This window comes from Triticum aestivum, chromosome 3B (assembly GCF_018294505.1).
Source record: "Triticum aestivum cultivar Chinese Spring chromosome 3B, IWGSC CS RefSeq v2.1, whole genome shotgun sequence".
NCBI lineage: Eukaryota > Viridiplantae > Streptophyta > Magnoliopsida > Poales > Poaceae > Triticum > Triticum aestivum.
Window position 1 is genome coordinate 843,779,894 of NC_057801.1, and position 22,094 is coordinate 843,801,987.

The 22,094-nt window shown below is 42.5% G+C and overlaps 1 protein-coding gene across 1 annotated transcript; it reads right to left on the minus strand.

Moving 5' to 3' along the window:
• Positions 1-2,033: 2,033 nt before the first annotated feature.
• On the minus strand, positions 2,034-5,070 carry LOC123067039 (dof zinc finger protein DOF5.3-like). Its single transcript, XM_044489999.1, has 2 exons — positions 5,002-5,070; positions 2,034-3,035 (listed from the first exon to the last, which is right to left on the minus strand). The coding sequence occupies exons 1-2, from the start codon at positions 5,065-5,067 to the stop codon at positions 2,034-2,036; spliced, it is 1,068 nt and encodes a 355-aa protein (XP_044345934.1). The 5' UTR covers positions 5,068-5,070.
• Positions 5,071-22,094: the final 17,024 nt, after the last annotated feature.

Here is a 22,094-nt window from a genome sequence, read left to right on the forward strand (position 1 = left end):
ATCTAGCTAAAGCATTTAAATGCAACAACAAATGCGAGCAAGATCGCAACTAAGGTAATAATTGATGCAACAGCATAATGATACCAAGCCTCTTTATTAACAACATATTTTCTAATCTTTCCAATCTTCAAGCTCATTGCATCCATCTTGATCTTGTGATCACCAACGACATCGACAACATACAACTCTAATTTCATCTTCTCTTCTTCAATTCTTTTCAATTTTTCTTTCAAATACTCGTTTTCTTTTTCAACTAAATTTAACTTCTCGACAAGAGGGTCAGTTGCAATTTTCCGGTTCACATACCTCATAGATAAAAATATCTATGTCAACTTGATGGGCATAATTGTCATAAACACGAAATGCAACAAATAGTTATAAAAGAGAATATACCACATCCGAATCATAAACCGGACGAGGGCCGACGGGGACGGATATCCAAACCAAGGCACTATATATAACAAACAATCATACAAGTAAGAAAATTATACAAGTAACTATCTAAATCATACAAATAAGATTTTTTTACTTATAAAAAGGATAAAAACAAGAGGCTCACCAAGGTGGTGCCGGTGACGGGACGGTGCGGACGATGGACGGTGGTTAGGACGGGGACGGGAAGGCACTAAGCAAACCACACCTACACATATGCAAACTAAGAAGTTAATTTGAGTTCAAATTGCATATAAATCAAATAAACTCCCACATGATTACTCTCAAAATAAAACCCATAAATCATTAAACTTATAGACCATTGCACGAGCTAATGTAGCAATGAGAGATGAAAGGACAAAGTTGCTAACCTTTATGAACACTTGAATATGTGGGGTGCCTCAAATCTTGAAATGGAGGATGGGCTCGAGCAAGGGGAAGAGAACAGAGGAGAGAAAGGAGAAAACAGAAAGAGGAGAGCTTGGGCTCGGGCTGGACAAAGCAGGGTTTTATATAGGGACGTCTTTAGTCCTGGTTGGTGATACAAACCGGGACTAAAGGCCCGGTATGGGCCTTTAGTCCCGGTTTGTATCACCAACCAATACTATAGGTCGAAAATGAACCGGAACTAATGGTGGCCGTGCCCCCGTCCGCTCCTAGCCGTTGGGATCGGGACTAACGACCACATTAGTCCTAGGCCCAAACCAGGCCGGGACTAATGCTCCGGACGGAAGGTCTGTTTTCTGTTTGTGCCGCGCTAGATAATTCTCTGGTTCACTCACGGACAGAGGTAGATGAACGAACACAAGAGGATAGTTTTCTGGCGACGTACGTCACCGGCGCTCAAATGCCCTTTTCCTTTGTGATTAAACTGGACTAACCAACGCCCCAGCAGACTAGGATTTTACAGCCGTTTTGTAGCCAACAGAAACGTAGCACCCACGCACGCACTAACAGACTCAACGTACAGCCGGCTTTCTAGCTACCAATACGTAGCGCTCACGGAGTCCATGGCGATGCGGTCTTCCCTCGGACGTGAGCAGCCCGCTCCTCCGCAAGACCTGGTGCCATCGTGCTTCCGCTGCATCCTACCTGCCTTGCCACACGACCGCAGGCTCAGCCACAGTCCGACTCAACCTAGACTCCTACACGCATGCACACACGCACGAGGGCCATACAATGCCCAAACACACACATACGCCACGCTGCTGCGTCCCGCACGTCCTGCCCGTCCCGCGTGCCACCGACACGCCCAACCCAACCCGACGAGCCCGACTGCACCAGTGCGTCCCGCACGTCCCGCACGCATCCGTCGCGCCCGACATGCCCGACCGCACCAAGCCATGGCTTATTCCAACATTTTCTACTAGTTAACATGGCACATTCAAGTACTATCATACCAAGCATTAACATGGTCGAGCGTACATATCCAGCATCACCAAGTTCAGAAAAATAACACATAATTGAGAAGCAGATCCATATATTTCATCAAAGTTCACATGACTACAATAGCGTGCCCCATTTCACCGGACATTAATCTAAGAGCAAATTTTGATCTAACTAGATAGCTAATTACAAGTTGCATTGCGCGTACTGGAATATTAAATGTAGCCGACACCACCATTGGCATTGACCACGTCCCCGTACATGTCCCTGCTGCTCGGGTAATCTTGCTGCTTGTGGTTTCTCTTGGCCGGCGGGTGGTGCAACTGTTGGCCTCCTATCTCATCGCCATTACCCCCGCCGATGCCCTGTAACCCTACGTGGAACATGCCCTGCATCGTACCCATTGTGATGGGCATAGCCTGAGCTGACAGTCCAGACATCTGATGATCCATCGCGTACATGAATGGGAAGCTATCCTGCGCTACCGACAACTGCTCCATCCCGTTCCCATGGGCATGGTGGTGGTGCTGCTGTGCACAGCCGTCTACTGCGGAAGCATCGCTATCGGCAAGGAGCAGCCTGACGGGGAAGATGAGACCAAGGTTCGCTGGGTCGAAGCTGTCGGCGAACTGGCTGTCGTGCGACGGCACACTGCCGAACATGGGGTACTGCAATCTGGGTGGTGTAGTGCCGGTGCCGGTGACATAAGTGGTACTGCTGGACATGGTTGATGTCACGGACGACGTCCCTACCATAGCGGCTCGAGAGGTGGCTGATACCACCTTGGGCTTGGCCCTGCGCTTGGTATTGCGACGACACCCCCCGCCGACGGGGACGTTGCGGAGCGCGCCGCCGCGGGTCCAGTAGCGGCTGCAGGAGCGGCAGAAGTGGCGGGGCTGGGTAAGGGAGTAGTTATTGAAGTAGCAAAATTTGGTGTTGGTGGAGTCGCATCGCGGGCAGTTGAGCCCTGGCACTGGCTGCGGCAACCGCGCTAGCCGTGCTCGCTCTGACATGGACCTCGACTTCTTATTCCCGATGCCACCGCAATCGCCGTCAACAGCACCGCCGCAACCATCATCGCCACCCCCTGCAGCGCCGGAGCCAGCCCCGGCCGTGGCCATGAACCGTTTTTTATTGCTGTTCTTGCATTCTCCATCACCAGGACCAGCGGGTGAAGAAGTGGTAGTACTATGAGTGTTAGTACCGATTTGTTGCAGCTGCAAATCGACAAGTAGATGAGTAATCAATTAGGCATATGGGCAAATATATAGATGGAGCTAATTTTTTCTCCATTCGCCCCCGGATGGGCAGGAAGAACCGGTCTCGTAAATCTCGGAAGGTTTCGGTTTTTTTTTCAAATAATTCAAAGGAATTTTGGTTTTTCACCTTTTTTCCGGTAATAATGTATAATGTTTGACCTACATCAGACATAAACTCCCCTGTGCAAAGGGAGACCCCGTGACCTCTTTGGAGTATAAAGACCACTGGAAAAAATAGCGCACTATAACGTTCTGAGCAATGTCCCGCGAAATAAATCAGTGTAAGATAGCATGCTATAATGTGATATAGCACACTAATAATATAGTATAAGGGTGGGAAAATACACAGGAGCTCTCGGGTGCTCCACACCCCTATACGAAAAATATTCGTAAAAAATTCCCAGAACATCAAAAAAATCTAAATTTTCAGGATGTCAAACCTGGTCCCCCAATCTACTTCCGTGCGAAATTTCGTGAAAAAATACCCAAAAACGCATCGGTGGCGAAGGAATTACTGCCCGGAAAAAAATGTACACAAACAGTGTTTTGCTATACATAGGAAATTTTTGTCTTTTTTGCCGCGAACACGTTTCCTGGTATTTTTTTCACCAAACCTCATACGGGAGTACATCGGTAACCCACGTTTGATATCCCAAAACCCCATATTTTTTTTCAAATTTCTCGGTATTTTTTTTCCTGGTATTGTACATATAGGGGTGCGGAGCACCCGAGAGCTCTAAATCCTCGTCCTATAAGGGTGGTGCTATTTTGCTATAGCACACTATTTTTTTCATTGATACAGACCTTGTTTGATTCACCTATTCTGTTTAAATTGATATTTTTTACCTTTCTGGTATCATAACCCGAGAAACAGTACTACCTCTTGGCCGTCTAAATTATCATTTTTTTGAATTTTTCAAGAGGTGCCACTGTTTCTCGGGTGCCCATGAAATTTCCAGTAACCGGTTGGTTACTGTAAATTTCAACAAGAAAAAGAAACCCTGGAAAAAAAACCTGATAAGGTAGCGCTAAAGTGAGCGTGGGTGCAGAATGCTAATTCTGCGCTCCGACCAAGTCGCCCACGCCGCTCAGCCGAACCAGTGATCCTCCCTCCACTTGCTAGTAAAATTTACTAGTAAATATAGTAATGACATTAAATTGGTTATGATCAGCATGTATATGTGCCCCGCCTCGCATGATTCTCTCTCTGCTTGCTAGTAATTTTTTTTGGTAAATATAGTAACAGAATTAAACATTTTACCATCAACATGCCCGCCTCGCCTCACATGACTTCGTTAGTAAAATTCCTGATAAACATAGTAAAATGGTTACTAGGTGCATGCACCCATCTCCCACCACGTCAAATTCATCCAGTAAATTTACTAGTAAATATAGTAATTGAACAAAGATGGTTACAGACTACATGCTAGTATTACTGCCATATGATCTGAAATTAGTACTACCATGCATAACTTGGTCCTCGTAAAAGTACACCCTCCTATTACCAGATGCCCTTTGCATATTACCCTAGGCTCATTGGGTCAGATTAAGTGCATAAATATTGTTTGACGGTAAAAGACTTCTCGGAATGTAGTAATATTTTTTATGTGATTACACAAGATGACTTTTTTTTTGCAAGTGCGTAGACCACATGATTTGATTACTATTGACGTCTGGGATTGATTACTACTGAAGGCAACCAAATTACGTTCGGCTGATAAGGCGACGAGAGGTGGTTATGTGTGCGCCAATCAGGAGAGAACCGCGTTGGTTTGGTTCGGCCAAAGCGTGGTGACTCAGCCGCGATGGACCAGCGCGCAGAATAATTTGCTTTGCGCTCAGGGTCACTTTAATATGGTCGTGCGAACAAAATCATAAGGGAATATGTAATTAATTAGCTAGCTAGAAGCACGAGGATGCATACCTGAAGCTGGTTATGGTCGGTGTTCCAGAAGTTTGATGAATCAAGGAAGGCAGGAAGGAAGATCATACCCGGTGATCTAGAGAGAAGAGAAAGTGGGAGGAAGAAACTTAGCTGCAGCTGGGGAAATCAAGCGGAAGAGTACTAGTACGAAGGAATGGAAGCTAGAGAGAGAAGGGGGAGGATCTAGCTACCCAAGAAGAGAGAGAAAATGGAGAGAGCAAGGTAGCTACCAGCACCAAAATAGATGAGAGAGAAGGAACACACACACGCTATATATATGTATAGCCTGTGGAGATTTTGAGGAATAGGGAAGTGGACACATATTGATGTTGTTTTCCTTCATTTGCACACTTTTCCTTTTCCACTGTATATGCGGACGTGGCTCAGACTGCTACCCATGCTAGCTACAGTTTGCAATAAATTAGTTAGTGTACTCTGATTAGCTAAGCTGATAGCTAATTTGCCACGGCATAATTAATCATCCAGGCCACTCCATAGTGTTAAATGGTACTAGCAATTCGGTAGGCCTACATATATTTTTTGTTTGAACCTGGCAAGTCATATCACTCACTCTGTTCCGAGACAACCACTTCTTCTCAACAGTCCTATATTTTCATTTTAAGCAGGAACCAAGATGTCGTGTCATTTTCATCCTATGTTTTTTTTAATAAGTTTTCATAATATTGCGTTCCAAAGATGCCATAAAATGTGGGATATGTCAAAGCAAGATGAACTTCAATCTTGACATGTGCATGTCATGTATACATAGAGAAATAGTGACAGCAATCTCCAGTGTTTTTTTTTTTGGCGGAGCGATCTCTATTACTCCCCCCAGTTCCTAAATATTTGTCTTTTTAGAGATTTGAAATGGACTATCACATATGGATGTATGTAGACATATTTTAGAGTATAGATTCACTCATTTTGCTCCGTATGTAGTCATTTGTTGAGATCTCTAGGAAGACAAATATTTAGGAACGGAGGGAGTATTTGTGTTGGATATACAACTTAGTTTTGCATGGGAAGGGAGTAACATTATATTTGACAACTCAAATGTTAGTTAAGTTTATTTGTATACCTATTATCTATAATTTAAAGGTTGGATGATTTGATGCCAGCGTAGTGAAATTTATATGACCAGTGATGTGGTGGTGGTTTTGCGCACACACCAATCGGCACAAAAACTAGATAATCCCTTTCTCTGGGTTTACCCCTAGGTCATCAATTTGACCAACCTAATAGAAGACATATATTATGAAAAACAAACCATTATAACTTCGGATGTTCTATTTTCAAACAGTATAATTTTTATGTTATATAGTTTATATTACTGTGATAAAATTGGCAACCTAGGTATATGCACAGGACTTGCAAACTGAAACGGAGGGAGTAAAAATAAACATACATTTATTAGGGGTGAGTGTATGCGCGTATGTATGAGCGCTTTCATCTGTACTGTGTTCAAAAAAAATGTGAATATCAAGACGAAAATAAAAGCTTGCAATAAATCTATAAGTTTTAACCAAAATTGGGAAACTGTGGATAAGTCATAAATAAATTATGAACATTCATGAGTAGATGATAATACTCTTGGAGTTTATTTGAAAAAACGATTTTTTTTCTCTTGGAATACTTTGGATTTAACTTGTCTAATTAATTTTATTGGTTTTTCATGTTACAAGATTGCTATGCGTGCAAAATCACCGCCATGTTAGCAACCATACTGTTTTGATTAGGGGCAAGGATATAATGTGCTCTGTATCAGAAGTTCAGAGTCAAACTTGTCTCTTAAAATCTAGGAGGTAAAACTGTAACCGATAGTTAAATAGGTGTGGTGGGCGACGGATTTTTCATCACTTTTATATTATACAGTAGAAGTTTCTCTCGAACCTGGCAAGTTGGCAACCTTGAGCAATCCACTCTAATTATAATTCCAAACTTAATAACACATAACATTGTTCTTGGTTGTGTGCATTCTCGGGTGCAGAGAGCAAATTAAGAGCTCCTATTTTATTACGGGACGGCCGACCGTTGGTGCAACTAACACTGTTGACTTGTACCAGTTGCCGGTACTGTATGTAGCTGGAAATATAGGTACTCTTCTCATCTTCATATCCATGGATGATATGAAATAGTCACCGTGAATACGAGATGACAACTAAATTGCTCTCGCATTAATTTTTCTTGCATGTTAATAGTTATAAACTAATGCACGTGCATATATAACATCGATCACCTTCCAGAATGTAATATATGAATTACTAATTATTTTATTGATGTTTGTCTGGCTGACATGGTTGCTACGTGTCCAAAATAACCACCATGTTTAATTTTGAAACTAGGGAGGGGTGGGGGACTCCCCACCTGAAAAATATCCGTTGATTTTCAAAGTAGCAAAACAAGCATATAGTTCATAGTACAAGAGACTCAGAAAGCACCCTCTCAAGTAGAGGTAAGATAGTCTTGCCATAACATGGCACTGGACTTAAACTCGGCATGTTAGAGATATACTTTCTTTACATGTATTTGATAGTTTAGGATTTGTAATCCATCGGCTAGCTTATATTTAAGAGGGGCTTCTTGTCTTCCAAGCATGTACTCCTATATATATAGGACACATGTCTGTGCGTTGCAATGGGCAGAAAATTGTCAGACTTAAATTTAGTAAGCATTGTATAGAAATTCATCCATGAGAAGTTTACGACCAATAAGAAGAAAACCACTCAGGTTCTTTGCTGCTCGCACTTCACAAACATGGTATATGCCATCACAATAAATGTGTATTGACTGATTTCTGCACCATAAAACAGTCATAATAATCATAGTCCCTATGAAAATTACTACAATGCGAAAACCCTCTATATCTACATCATTATTCTATCTATGCAAAAATATACAGTATACAACAACGATCACCATGTAAAATATGGTCATACAACACTCTGCACCTCTTTCTTCTACCATCTTCTATTTATCTCGGTCAACTATACAAAAAATATACATACAGCAAAATCTGTAAGCAACGTCAATTTTATCTACAGAACAATCTGTACGCAAGGTCATATTCATCTATCTACTATTGATGCAAGTATGTAGTTTTGCACATACTTTTCTTCACACAATGGCAGAAGGTCGCATTATATTCGTACAACAATGTCGACAAAGAGCAGCCTCCTCTTTACTGTTTGATTTTTCATCAGCTTCCACAGCCTGTTTAGCAGCTTCTGCATAGTGTACTCTGAAAATTATTTGGAGAGAACTGCAGCTTCATTGGAAAGCGAAATAATAGATGTACGAAGAGGGGTATTATTTTTATTGAGCAACAAAAACCAAAGTTATCCTGAAACAAAATAAAATGCCAATAAATTTACTTGTTGGCAGGTTTGCAGTGGTACGGTCCCATAGAATAGATAATGTTCAAGTAAGGTCCTTGCTGGCAGGTTTGATCCACAAAATATCTGACATCAGACCCTCACTTGTGAGAAATTAAGAAGTTTGTCACTGCCACAGAGAAATTAAGTTGCCAACATCAAAGAGTTTCGTTTTCACTTTCCTAACCAACCATCCAAACAGATCAACACTAAATCTATAAATTTGATTGAACTAACCAATCACTGATAGGTCAAGTAGTTGAAACAATAATCTCTTTATGTCGTAGATATCCAACATATATATGGTTCTATCCTTGATGCCTAATATCATGAACCATGATAGATGTCCGATTTGACGGTGCCGCAGATTGGAAAGAAAATCTTGCTACAATGAATATTGTAATCTTACACCATGTAGAATTACGTTATGCAAACCTTCCTCTCATAACTTGCTAATTTGAAATTAGTAATTTCATCTTTTACTGGTTTGGTGGAATTTTGAAGCTTGGAGCTAATTTCTAAGATCTTGAAATTGTCTCAAATGACATGGTGCACACCAGTAAACATATAGCCAAGCCTGTTAGGTGAAAAAGCAACATATATTTACTAATTCAGTTTAACAAAAACTGTAAGAGATGCCAATCATGCTAAACAGCGGCCTGCTTTGCGTGATTAGATATTGAGCTCTGATCTCTAGAAAAAATAATAGTTGCCCCAAACATATACCATACAGGCGATCTCATTAAGCAATATGCTGCATAACTAATAAGAGAAATTATATGAACATGCTAAGCCAACATGTCCTAATTAACTGAGTTTAGGTATGAGAAAAAATAATGCTGCTGTCAAGGGCCTATATTTGGTGGTTGATTGGCTGGAAATTCATGATTTTATTTCTTACTAGCCAGTGTTTTTTTTTCTGCACAAAATGCATTCCATATGAAAATGAATCCTGAATCCAGATGGAGCTCCAGTTGACAGCGACTTGCAGCTAAAATCATCAACCAAATAAAGAAATAATAATATAATCAAGCACATGTTAAGTTTAGTGTTTTGACAGCAAGCGGTACACAAAGAATTAAGAAGCGTGTGATTCATTAACAAAGTAGCAACAACTTGATTTATTAACCATAAATAGGAATATACATGTTTTGATTCGATAGGGCGCAATTAACAAAATATCATTTTGCAGCACACTTTTAGACTACAACGAAAGCTATTCAGCGCCATCTCAACTGCAATTCTCTAAGGATATTTCCCATTTTTGGATGTAGGAAATCAAATGCGCACGCTATTAGCTTTACTATGTCTCATTTACTCTGCTGAATTTTGGTTCTGGTGATGTACGAACTATTCACAGACAAGTATAGAAGAAGCAAGCTCGGCTTTAGCAAACACTATTAAAAACTTTAAAAAACACACAATACTGCGTCATAGTAAATGGTACTGGAACGTATCAGCCACACCTGTCAAACTGAAAACAACATTGCTAGTATTACATATTCTGGAAATATAAACAAAAGTTATATGATGATACTCATATCTATCAGTCAAACTTTGGGCTATTGTGTAGTATCATGGTTCAGTTTAGCCACTTCAGATCACAGGAAAACAAACTGACTGAATTTTGGCTACTACACAGTAGCATGGTTCAGTTTACACTAAATTTTGACAATTGTGCAGTAGCATGGTTCAGTCAGCTGCTTGCCCAAAACAACTCCAAATAAATATTACTCAAGCAGTTTGAACCACGTACCTTGGCCATAATTCCGGCGAAGTCCGCAGTACGGCGAAATCATTGTTCCGGAAATCGGTAACGGGTAGAAGCTCGGTCGGTTTGGGAGTACTGATTAATCGGTGAATCGGCCTATTAACTGGATTAATCGACCGACCATTAGTTCATAAATTAAATAGGAATTGCCAATCTATATATAGTTTTTTATGTATTATACCATATTTTCATGCTCTCAACTATGTAATATACCAAAATATGCTACTGTTTGGTCGATTCCTAGCTATGGAGGAGCGACAGGGGGATGGGAGGGGTTATTGGGGAAAAAAATGGGCTTTGTTTGCCCAGAAGTTAATGGGTCAGTAGCGATTAATCGGCCTAACAACTGAGATTAATCGGTCTAACTGGCCAATTAATCAGCCTGACAAGTTAACACGATGAATAAATATTATTCGATTCGGTCACCATACGAGTAGCGATTAACTGGTTCGTTAACTGATTAATCGGACGAATTCTTGAACAGTGGGCGAAATACATTCATGGGTTGTACAAATACTTACATAATTTACATGCTTTCCATACTACCTAGATAATTAGATTTGCTTGAAGGGAGAGTCTGTAAGAAAGGAACATGTAGACATTAGAAAACCAACATAAAGCAAACTGACATTGTTCTAACCTTCCAAATTGAGGTGCATTAGTAAGAAAACTGAAATTTCTTTACCCGTTTCTTGCACAAGTAGCAGGCTTTCCTATGTTTGAATCACTCCAAGAAACCAATCGGTAAATTGCGGCAGCTGCTCTTTTCTGCTGATTGAGCATCGACATAGGGATGGATTGCATCGCAAATTCGACAGCCAATCAATGACCGAAGCACATCTCTGAAGAAAAAACAAATCGACAATGTGATCTCTACTCTCTGATAGCCAGTGGAGAAAGTAGATGGAGAGCGCCATCACCAGCACAAGTGTGGGGTTCATCACCGGCACTGGCGGAGCTCTGTCCAGGCTACAGAGGCAACGACGTGGGGTTCCCCTCCATCGCGCACATCCAGGCGTCCACCAGCGGGCGGCATGCCGTGTCGAGCCGGCCCCGGTGCTCCGTCAAGGCTATTAGTGAAGTAGGAGGTCGCTGCGCACACCTGCTCGCTTGCTTCATGCCCCTGTGTCGCTTCTCGGCGTAGCATACTCGCCGCCTACTCGCTGTTCCCATTTGCACCCTGCACACATACACACACACACACATATACACACACCATCCACCAATTAACATATATACACACACACACAAACACAAGAAGCCACACAACACATACTCTACACACCCAGGACAGCATCTTCCACTCTGAATTGGCTACGTAGCAAAAAAACAAATTTGTGGGATCCAGGGGAGCTGCGAGCGGGGGAGACATACCTTGTGGCAAGTAGGAGGTGCCCGCTGTGTAGGATGCTCGGCAGCAGAGCACCTTTTTTTTCGAAAAGGAGGAATACCCCCGGCCTCTGCATCTGGTCGATGCATACGGCCACTTTATTAATTATTAGCACAAAACCTTACAAAGTCGTACAACAGTAAGACCAAAGCCACCATCTTCGCAACCTCTGTCGCTACTCCTATCTAACTGATGAAGGGGCGCTGATGGTCTGGGCCTAATACCAAACAGACCTCGCAGCCAAACCTAACATCTAAGACCTGAGGTCCCAACCTGGACGCCTGCCGGGTATGGGCACCCACCAGTCCGGTGTGCTCCTCAACCAGGCCGCCCGCCGGGTATGAGGCCGCCACAACCACCTACCACATATCCATCTTCAGAGCTGTACTGTTGTAACTGCCTTGCTCGGTCTCGCTGCCGCCGACGCCACCACGACGCCAGACAGCGTCGACCTCCTGCGCGTGTCCGTCACCACACATCTGACGCCAAGCCTCCGCTGCTCCATGCCGCCAAGAGCCGCCGCCAAGAATATGTAGAACGAAACACCGCTCCACCGAAGGGAGGCAGCACACCCCCACCCCTCACCTGCAGACCCTTCCATCCGATCCCAATGTCCTTGGCGTCGCCTCCAGGAAGGTTACGGTGCCTAGGGCGCCGCCGACGCCCGATCCGCATCGGATCTTGGGCTTTCACCCGGACATGGGTTGGAGAGGAGAGATGGTGCCCTCAGCAACGCCCCCAAGGAGGAAAGCGGCGCCAAAAATCGGCGTCGCCGCTGCCGGTCAGCCTAAGGCAGCCAAGGTTTCCCCCGGACACCGATCTGCTCCACCAGAACACACCGGAGGTGGATCCGGCAGGATCCAAACCGACCCGGGGACTGGGAAGGGATGCATGGAAGGGAGAGGGGCAATACCTCCAGATCTGGCACGCCTACGGCTCGCCCTCCTCACGGCCGAACCCACAGGCACGCCGCACGCCACCAGATGCGCCGCACCAGATCGAAGATGGCCAGCCTTAGCGCCGCCCCCCACTCTCCCGACGAGGGAGAGGAGGAACCAGCGCCGCCGCCGATCCCGGGGCCGCCGCCCCGGCTTGCCCGCGCCTGGCCAGACGCAGCCGCCGCCGGATGCAGGCCTTCGTCCAGGGCCGAAGACTTGCGACGCGCGACGAGGGTGCCCCGCCACCGCCGTCCGCCGAGTGGGCTTTGCCCGTCGGCCTCCTCCGGCGGTGGCGGGCAGAGCGAGGGAGGAAAGGGGAGCGGGGGCGGCGGTGGCTAGGTCGCCCGAGCCGCCCCCCAGGGAGCGACACAAGCGACTTCTCGTCAAATATCAATAGTCAGCAGCAGAGCACCTAGGGCAGGTCGTATTGTCTTGCAGGGTCTTCCGGTTTATGTTCGACTTGGTGTTAAGCAGCCCACACGTATGCCACATGGTAACAAATTAAACGATAACCATCAGTTGAGGTAGTTGTGTTGGGCAATGAGTTTTTTCCTTCCAATTTGAAATCGAGAAAGAAAGTGACGTGCAATTGAGTCCGATTCAACTTCCTTGTTCAATATACACGACAGTGTTCTTGGTTGTGTGCATGCTCGGATGCAGAGACCTCTTCTTCTGTTACTCGACGGTTGACTGTCCACGTGAAGAAATAAGTGTTTATTTGAAGCCAAGTGGTTTGCAAGTATTATTGTTCGTCGATGCTATGATAGTTGCATGCACTGTACATACCCGGGCATATAGGTATTGCAGCGTGTGTACGTTAGTGACTTCTTGCATTCTTCATAGCGGTCCATGACATGAAACAGTCAGCACGAAAACGAGACAAAAATAGTTTTCTCTCTCTTCAAATTTTTTTTTCGCATTAACAGTTAACCAACTAATGCACGTGGACATATTACTTCGATCACCTTCCATGATACAATATATTAATATGCACGTACTGCTTGACAGCTACTACACAGGACACATTACACCAATGTCCACTCAGGGTTGTTCCTCAAGTTAGCTACTTCGTTAAACTCTTAGGAAAAGTAGTCTTATTTACAATGCCAAACATAAAAATTATTATGTGCCACATATATGTGATGGAAATTACGGAAGATGCACCTGAATTAGTTTAAGCTAATTGAAGAATCATATATCAGGGCAACTCCAACGGCGATCTCCAAACGAACGACACCAAATTTAGGCAGACACGTCTAGACATGTCCACGGACAACGGGCCATCCAATCATAGTCATCAAATCCAGACAGCAGGCTGTATATAAAACCAACCCCCCCCCCCCCCCCCCGGTGCCCAGTTAGCTGACGTTTTGGGGATATTAGACGTCTGGACAGGTCCATACAAATTCAGTGACTTATGAGAGATTGCTTTAAGTGTCTGGACATTTGTGAGCGACTTGATGACCCTCGTTGGAGTTGCCCTCAGGAGATCTTAAAGAGCATGAAGAAAGGAAGAAGATGAATGAAGGCATTTGGAAGGCATATATATATAGTCCCTTTTGGTTGATATTGAGTCCATTTGTAGACTTGGGTTGCAAAAGGAGTTTTACCAAAACTGACAAAAAGGAAAATAAAATTAAGTTGGGTCACTGTCCATGCTTGTAGTATCCACTGTTTGGCGCCTGGTACATTATGTACTACACCGTGCTCATTCAGGACTCAGAACATTAATTGATAATTACAACATGTCCCAGATAAATTGCATCGCCCAAACATGTTTATCGGCAAGATTTATCCATCTGTTTATCTCATAATCAGGTAATCTTTGGCAGTTGAAATACCTTACCATACTAGCATGTGCATTAGGAAGGTAATCGCAAATTAGGTTGTGTTCCGTAGGTTATGCCCATAGCTAAAAATTAAACCCATTAAGCATCGCCAGAAGGGCGGCCAACTAGCTATGGCATATAGCGCAAGCTGGTTAGCCACAGTGAGAAACTTTTGGGAAAAAATAGATGAAGGTGAGAAATTGGAAGGAGTGCGACGTGGTTGACAAAAATAGATGTAGTGCAACGCTTCAGAAGCCCAAATAGCCAAGGCCCAATCGGGCGATTAAAATGGGCTTCATATAATTTATTATGAGGAGAGGAAGCTACCATGAGTAGGAGTATGAAGGACAGTTGCCAAGCCATCGATATCTTATCATCTGGTCATATAGACATGCATGGGAATTCAGTTTTCTGGCATTTGGGCGGGCAGTACATTTCACAACACAGGATGAGGACAATTTGGTGTGCTCTGATCTGGTCATATAGACATGCATCGGAATTCAGTTTTCTGGCATTTGGATGGGCAGTACCTTTCACAACACAGGATGAGGACAATTTGGTGTGCTCGGAAAGCGACATGGCTATGATCATCTCGCCGCATGATCTTTGCTGAGGTGGTGGAGATTGCTGTTGTTGAATATGAGACTCATGGAAAGATGTTGGGCCTCGGTGCTCTCATATCAGGCTTAGACAACGTTCTCTGGTATTCTTCTTCTTCTTCTTCACCTAGTCTAGAATCCTATCCCCAAGCTCTAGTTTGTGTTTTTAAGTGTTTACTTTGTACTTTCTTCATTTTTGAATACAAGGCCACAAATCCATATTACAGGTACCAAGATAAAAATCAATGCATGTTTAAGTCAATGTTGCAAGCTAGCTTGCATCTTGTTTATCGTGTTAATTAATGTGGTTTTTCTCTCCCACGCACAACAAGGCAACCATTTACTCCTTATTGGTTGATTAATGTTGGGTTTTTGAAGCTCAGGCTTCCAGACACCTCCTATGCTTACTCTTCAATGTTGCTTTAAGATTTGTGCTATACAGCTAACTTACTACGTACATGAAATTTTCTCTTTTTTGTTTCGTCAAAACAAAACAATATACGAACTTTAAACTTTCCAGGACAACAAAACATTATTACTACAACGTGGGAAAAAACTTTCGGATTTTTTCGTCCGACATAAATATACAAAATGAGGTTTTTTTAGTTAAAAAAAAGATTTAGTATATCTTGTTCATGAAATAGGTAGCACATTACACAGGCATGCAACTACCTGTCATAAATGGTAGCTTCCTCTCCTCGATCTTGCTGGAACACAACAAAATAGGCACCTCACAGAGCATACAGCTCCTGCACCAGCAAGGTTGGTCGACATACTAGGGATTTAGGTGAGGTTCATACTAAAGACACCCTTAAACTGGAGCTACATCATCATCATGGATTCAGGGGGGTGGACTTGTCAAGTAGCCCACCCGAGACGCTCTCAAGGCAGGAGCAGTGTACTCCCAATCAGGGCATGCCAATGCTCTCGCGCAGAGCAATAACGCCCAATTTCAAGTTTAAACGTATATGACAGGTAGTTGCATGCATGTGTAATGTGCTACATTTATACATATACCAAGATATCAAACGAACATATAGATAAATTCAGCGTATTACACTGACACTTAAGACAGACTACACTGGTTCTGATCTTTACTTTGAAGCAAGATAAATATAGATACTACCCTATCTTGGCTTATAGTAAACTATTCATCAACCCGTGCACCTGCACGGGCTAGGAACTACCTGTCTCGGCATTATTGTATAAAATAAAAAAAACATTCATTCTTAGTGTTTTAGAGTATGTATGAATAAATTATTTTTCGGAAGGAGGGCAATCTCTTCCTAAATCCAACATTTTTATATGAGTATGTTCTCTCCAGCCTCTTTTAATGCAAATGTCAATATTTGTATAAAATACTTAACAAACTGGAATACAAAAAGTTTTCAACAGATTCAGAAATATGGTCAAAATTTCTGTCGCTACATTCTAAATATGATATTTTAAGCTTAAAACACTTTCTTTACTATGCGTTAATTTTCTAAAATAAATATGCCATGATAGGTGACAATTGCTACCGTGGACAAATTTGTTCTACACAAAGTTTTGTGCCCGTCATGCTATGTCATAGAAGTTCAGATCTATCGGCCTAGTCATACAACTCTCAACGGCACAAAATTTAACTAAGAAAGTGAAACAAATGACTGGGCTAGTAACGGTGTAACTTGGCTCCAAATGTCAGTAGCCTCATACGTTTGTAAGGTGTTGTTAGATAAGCATAATACAAATGCTTGATAGAAAGCAAAGTATATGACTGCATCTAGAAGAAGTTAAAGCAACTGGTTAAATAAAGATAAATGTCTTGTAGTAAAAATATATATACTCATAACAAATTCATATAACTCAGATAGAACAATGGAAATTAAATAACTCGGAGGAAATTAGGGATTACAGACCATATATGTTGCTGCTCCATAAATAAATATAAATGCATAGACATACCGTAATGTAATTTACAGTTTGGGTTTTATCGCCATTTAAGAAAAGCATTATAAACGCTTGGATTATCATCAATTGCATGCACACTCTAGCAGCATATGTACTCTACGATGTATCTCCGATATAATTTTTTGCCGCTGAAGACGTGCACGTACCTGTCCAGCAACTTCGTCATGGTGGGCAGCGCCACCCAGACAGGCCACTGTATGACCCCGAGTGCAACACTGAGTATATAGAGAGGACATCTACGACGCCAGCAACACGTTCAGCTTCTTCTACTCCTGGTTGAAATTTCTTTTTAAAAATCAGTCATAGGCTCTCCTTTTTTAAATATGAGGTTTCAGGTCTCTTATTTTGTACGTCGACGGATTTTGTTTTGCTGAGACTATGGGATATGGAATGTTTTTTTAACGTGGGGCCTAACTTCTTACATGCACATGTTTTTGTTTCCTTTCAGTGAAAAAACCGATAAATTCTATAGATCGAGTAGGCTAGAGATTGACAGTAGCTGATCTGTGCTTTGCATCCATCTAGGCATTGGGAGAGTGAGGACACAGAGGTGAGAGGAGGAGAGATACATTCTCCTTGGCTTGAGCTCGACCAGGTGGCCATTGAGGAGGGCGACGTTGGCGACGGTGATGGGGCAGTGGCAGCAGTGCTTCCCATCACTACTGCGCTAGCCTAGATCGGTAGGGTTTGTCGGTGGGGTGTGCGGCAACGCGACGAACCTCGTGTTGCGTGCCGCCGGCCCCCACCTCTTTATATAGCGTAGGTGACAGGGGCCTATCAACCATAGTGGGTTGGGCGCCCCCGATCGGGGTGCAGATCTAAGGGCCCGGCCTGCCGTTGGGCCCACTCGGGAGGAGATAGCCCTAAGATTCTTCCCCTTGATCTCGACTTTACTTTTAACCATATACTTTTTACTTTACACGTTTCATCACAGATCAATACATAGAACATGTTTTATTGTCACAGCTCAATTGCCGATAAAATCAAACAGCTACAACATACCACTCTATTTTGAAACAAATTATGTACCTTTTGGGCCTCTCATAATCCAGAATCATAGGCTTTCCCTGAAACCCATGCCGGCTGAGTGTTCCTTGAACACATTGGGTGGTAAGCCTTTCGTAAGCGGATCCGCAAGCCTATCCTTTGTCCTTATATGCTCGAGACTTATAATGTGATCCTCGATTTTATGTTTCACAACATAATACTTTATGTCTATTGTTTTGGTAGCATTACTCGACTTGTTATTGTGAGCATAGAATACGGCGGGTTGGTTGTCACAGTACATCTTTAGTGGTTTGTCAATACAATCTACCACTTTCAAGTCGGGTATACATTTCTTTAACCATATCACCTGCCCCGTGGCCTCAAAACATGTTATAAATTCTGCATACATCATGGACGATGCAACTATTGACTATTTGGAGCTTCTCCATGAAATAGCCCCTCCAGTGAGAGTGAACACTGATGTGGATTTTCTATCATCTTTCTCTCCGCAAAATCTGCATCTGAATACCCTCTTATCTCTAGGGAATCAGATCTCCTGTATGTTAGCATGAAGTCCTTCGTGCCTTGCGCATAAGGAATGCTTTCTTTATCATCTTCCAGTGCTCTGTGACTGGATTCTCTTGATATCTACCGAGTACCCCGGTGATAAAAGCTAAGTCAGGGCGAGTGCAAACTTGTGCATACTGTAAACTTCCAACAGCCGAAGCATATGGTATTGTTTTCATTTGATCGATCTCTTACTAGTTCTTGGGACATTGGAATTTCCCAAAACTGTCGCCCTTGACTATAGGAGCAGGTGTGGCATTACTCGCATGCATATTATACTTTTTTAAACCTTTTCTAAATATGCCTTCTGCGATAGTCCTAAAACTCCATTTTTGCTATCTCGGTGACTTTCTATGCCCAAAACATATGATGCTTCACCAAGATCTGTGAGGACAAGAACTTATTTGTTTCTTGTAGCAGACTAACATCACTTCTAGCAAGCAAGATATCATCCACTTACAAGATTAGGAAAATATATTTCCCATTTTAAAACTTTGCATAAACGAAGTTATCCTCAACATTCTCTTTAAATCCAAATCTTTTAATTGTCTCATTAAACTTTAGATACCATTGTCTAGAGGCTTACCTTAATTCATAAATATATTTCTTCAGGCGGCATCCCATATCTTCCTTGCCTTCTATGATAAAAACCTTGTAAACTTTTTCTTTTAAATCCCCGTTTAGAAATGTCTTCTTTACATTCATTTGATGTAGCTCTAAATTAAAATGTGCAACTAATGCCATTATGATTCTGAAGGAATCCTTACATGGGACTGGAAAAATGTCTTATTGTAATCTATATATCCCTTCTCTTTGTGTAAATCCTTTTGTCACAAGTCATGCTTTATACTTTTCTACATTCCCATTGAAGTCATACTTAGTTTTGTAGACCCATTTACAGCCTACTGTTTTGGCTTCTTTAGGAATATTCTCTAAGTACCAAACATCTTTGGAACTCATCGATTTCATCTTGTCTTCCATTGCCTCCAGCCACTTTGATGAGTGAGGGCTTCTCGTGGCTTCTTCATATGAAGTGGGATCAACTTCCATATGAACCATTTCTGTGTTATAAGCTTTATAATTAGTAGAAATAGTTGATCTTCTAGTTCTGTTAGACCTTCTAGGGGACTCATTCTCTTGCATATTCCGTGACTCAACTTCCGACACATCTTCTAAAAATGGCTGCTGCACCTCCCTTTCATGCTCAACAATAGGTTCAGTCAGCTCCTGACAGACAGGTTTTGGGTCTTCTCCCATAGTTGTCATGGGTGGAGTTACAACAGGTAGTGAGAAAAATGGCTCCTAACTCATCGGATTAGGTGCAAGAACCCTCTTCTCCTCAAGATCAATTTTCCGAGCTACCATGCTCCCCCTCATCATTTCGTCCTCTAAGAAGACTTCATGTCTTGTTTCTACAAACTTTGTGTATCTGTCTAGACAGTAGAAACAAAACCCTTTGATCTATCAGGATAGCCAATGAAGTGGCAACTTACTGTTTTGGGATCTAACTTTGCAATATTTGGATTAAACACTTTGGCCTCAGCTGGGCTCCCCCACACCCTGACGTGTTGTAGGGAGGGCACTCTTCTTGTCCACAACTCGTACGATGTTTTGGGCACCGAGTTGCTTGGAACTCTATTGAGCTGTGAATGGCGGTTTTAAGCGCCTCCATCCATAATCCCAATGGAAAGGTGGAGTAATTCATCATGCTGCGCACCACATCCATAACACTAGTAGAAAACAGGGTACTAGTCCCGATTCCAGAGGGCCTTTAGTCCCGGTTCTGGAACTGGGACAAAACATATGGAACTAATACCCAAAACCTTTAGTCCCGGTTGGCTTACGAACCAGGACCAAAGGAGCTCCACGTGGCCGTTGTGGGGCACCCAGGCAGGAGGACCTTTAGTCCCGGTTGGTAACACACCAACCGGGACCAAAAGGCAGCCACGCGTCAGCAGCTCGCAGGATCTGGAGTTTTTTTAAGGGGGGTTTAGGGATTTTGGAGGGTTAATTTATGGGGTTTCATATTGTGTTAGCTAGCTAATAGAGAGAAGTGACCTCTCTTTCTCCGTGCTTGGTCCATGCTAGCTACTATACATATAGACAAAACTCGATGGTAGCTAGTAAGCAAATGAAAGAAACCATTAATTACACAAGATCGTCATGAACATATATATATATATATATATATATATATATATATATATATATATATATATATATATATATATATATAGAAGTGACCTCTCTTTCTCCGCGCTTGGTCGAACAACAAGTTTTCGTATATCTATCCGATGCTACTACAAATATACAATATAACATCTCTTACAGTCCCTGACATCATCTACCAACATCGTGCAATTCCATATGGTATTCTGCGTCTTTAGGTATGACGTGATCAAGAAAGAATCCCGCCAATTCCTCTTTAATTGCTCGTATGCGATCATGTGGTAGGAGTTCTTCCCGCATCTGTCGCATCTAATTTAAAGAAGGGGGTCAATACATATTATATATGAATGAGACTCAACACAATTGATGGTAATAAAATATAATTGTGAATATTGTTTACATACTTCATATTGTTGGTCAGAGGAGCCCGCTCAGAGGTCGAGTGGCGCATGAACTCGCAAATGTAGTATCCACATAAATGATTCCTGCCTTCCTGCCGCAAGCACTTTATGAGAATAGATTTCAATCAAACTGATAAGGAAGCATGATAATGGTATTGATGAAACTAAAATAAATGAGAGATGCGCGGAACTAGCTAGTACTACTTACTTTGGGGTATGTAAATCGCAGCTCATTCTTGTCTAGACCCGGAAACATTCTGGTGAACTTTTTCCAAACCCTTCTCGGCAAAGAAAATGATTACTTGATATCAGGAAATGAACGAAAGTTGTCGATATGGTGCGACAATGGTTGAACTTACTTCTGGAGCACTATAGTCATGTCCGCATAAGTCTTGGGACCTTTACGTCTTGAGTCTAAGACAGTTACTACTGCCCTTCAAGCTTAATGGATAGAAGAATAAAGTGGAACCTACACACGCATAACTCATCAATTACAGTACTTAACCTCGAGTAAGCGAAACCGAATATGCACAAGACAGTAACACTCACTTGAAGTTGTATGGAAAGAGTATTTCCCTTTTGTTTTGTTGTTGAAGGAATGCCTTTAGCATGTTTTCCTCCGTATCTTTGACTCTATTTTGTACCGACCATTCATTTATGGTATTTGGGCTAATGAACCCAATGTCATAGATTTGTAATCTCTTGCATTCGGCGATCTTCAATCCGCATAATATAGTGAGGATAATTATATATACATGCAATGAACGCGCTGAGCTAGAGTCTTAATTACAGAAGTAATACTTATAGACAATAGCAAGTCATGAGTTGTTTGTCGAGGACGTCTTGATTGAAGAACTGAAATAATTCCTCAAATTCAACAGACATTAGGTCGACTCCAATGAGGTCCTGCTCTTCTTTAATTCCCAGCAATATATTGCCGGTCCCATCCTTGCTGCAAGTTTCCATGTACCACTTATGCAATATTCGCATCAACGTTGGTAGATGTGGGAGCTGATCAGGTTTGCGATACACTTCCCGTGCTCGTATCTAAAGATCTCTACTACCTCAGTCGTTTCAAACTGTACATCATCGCCCACGTAATCACCAAGATTGGTACCAGG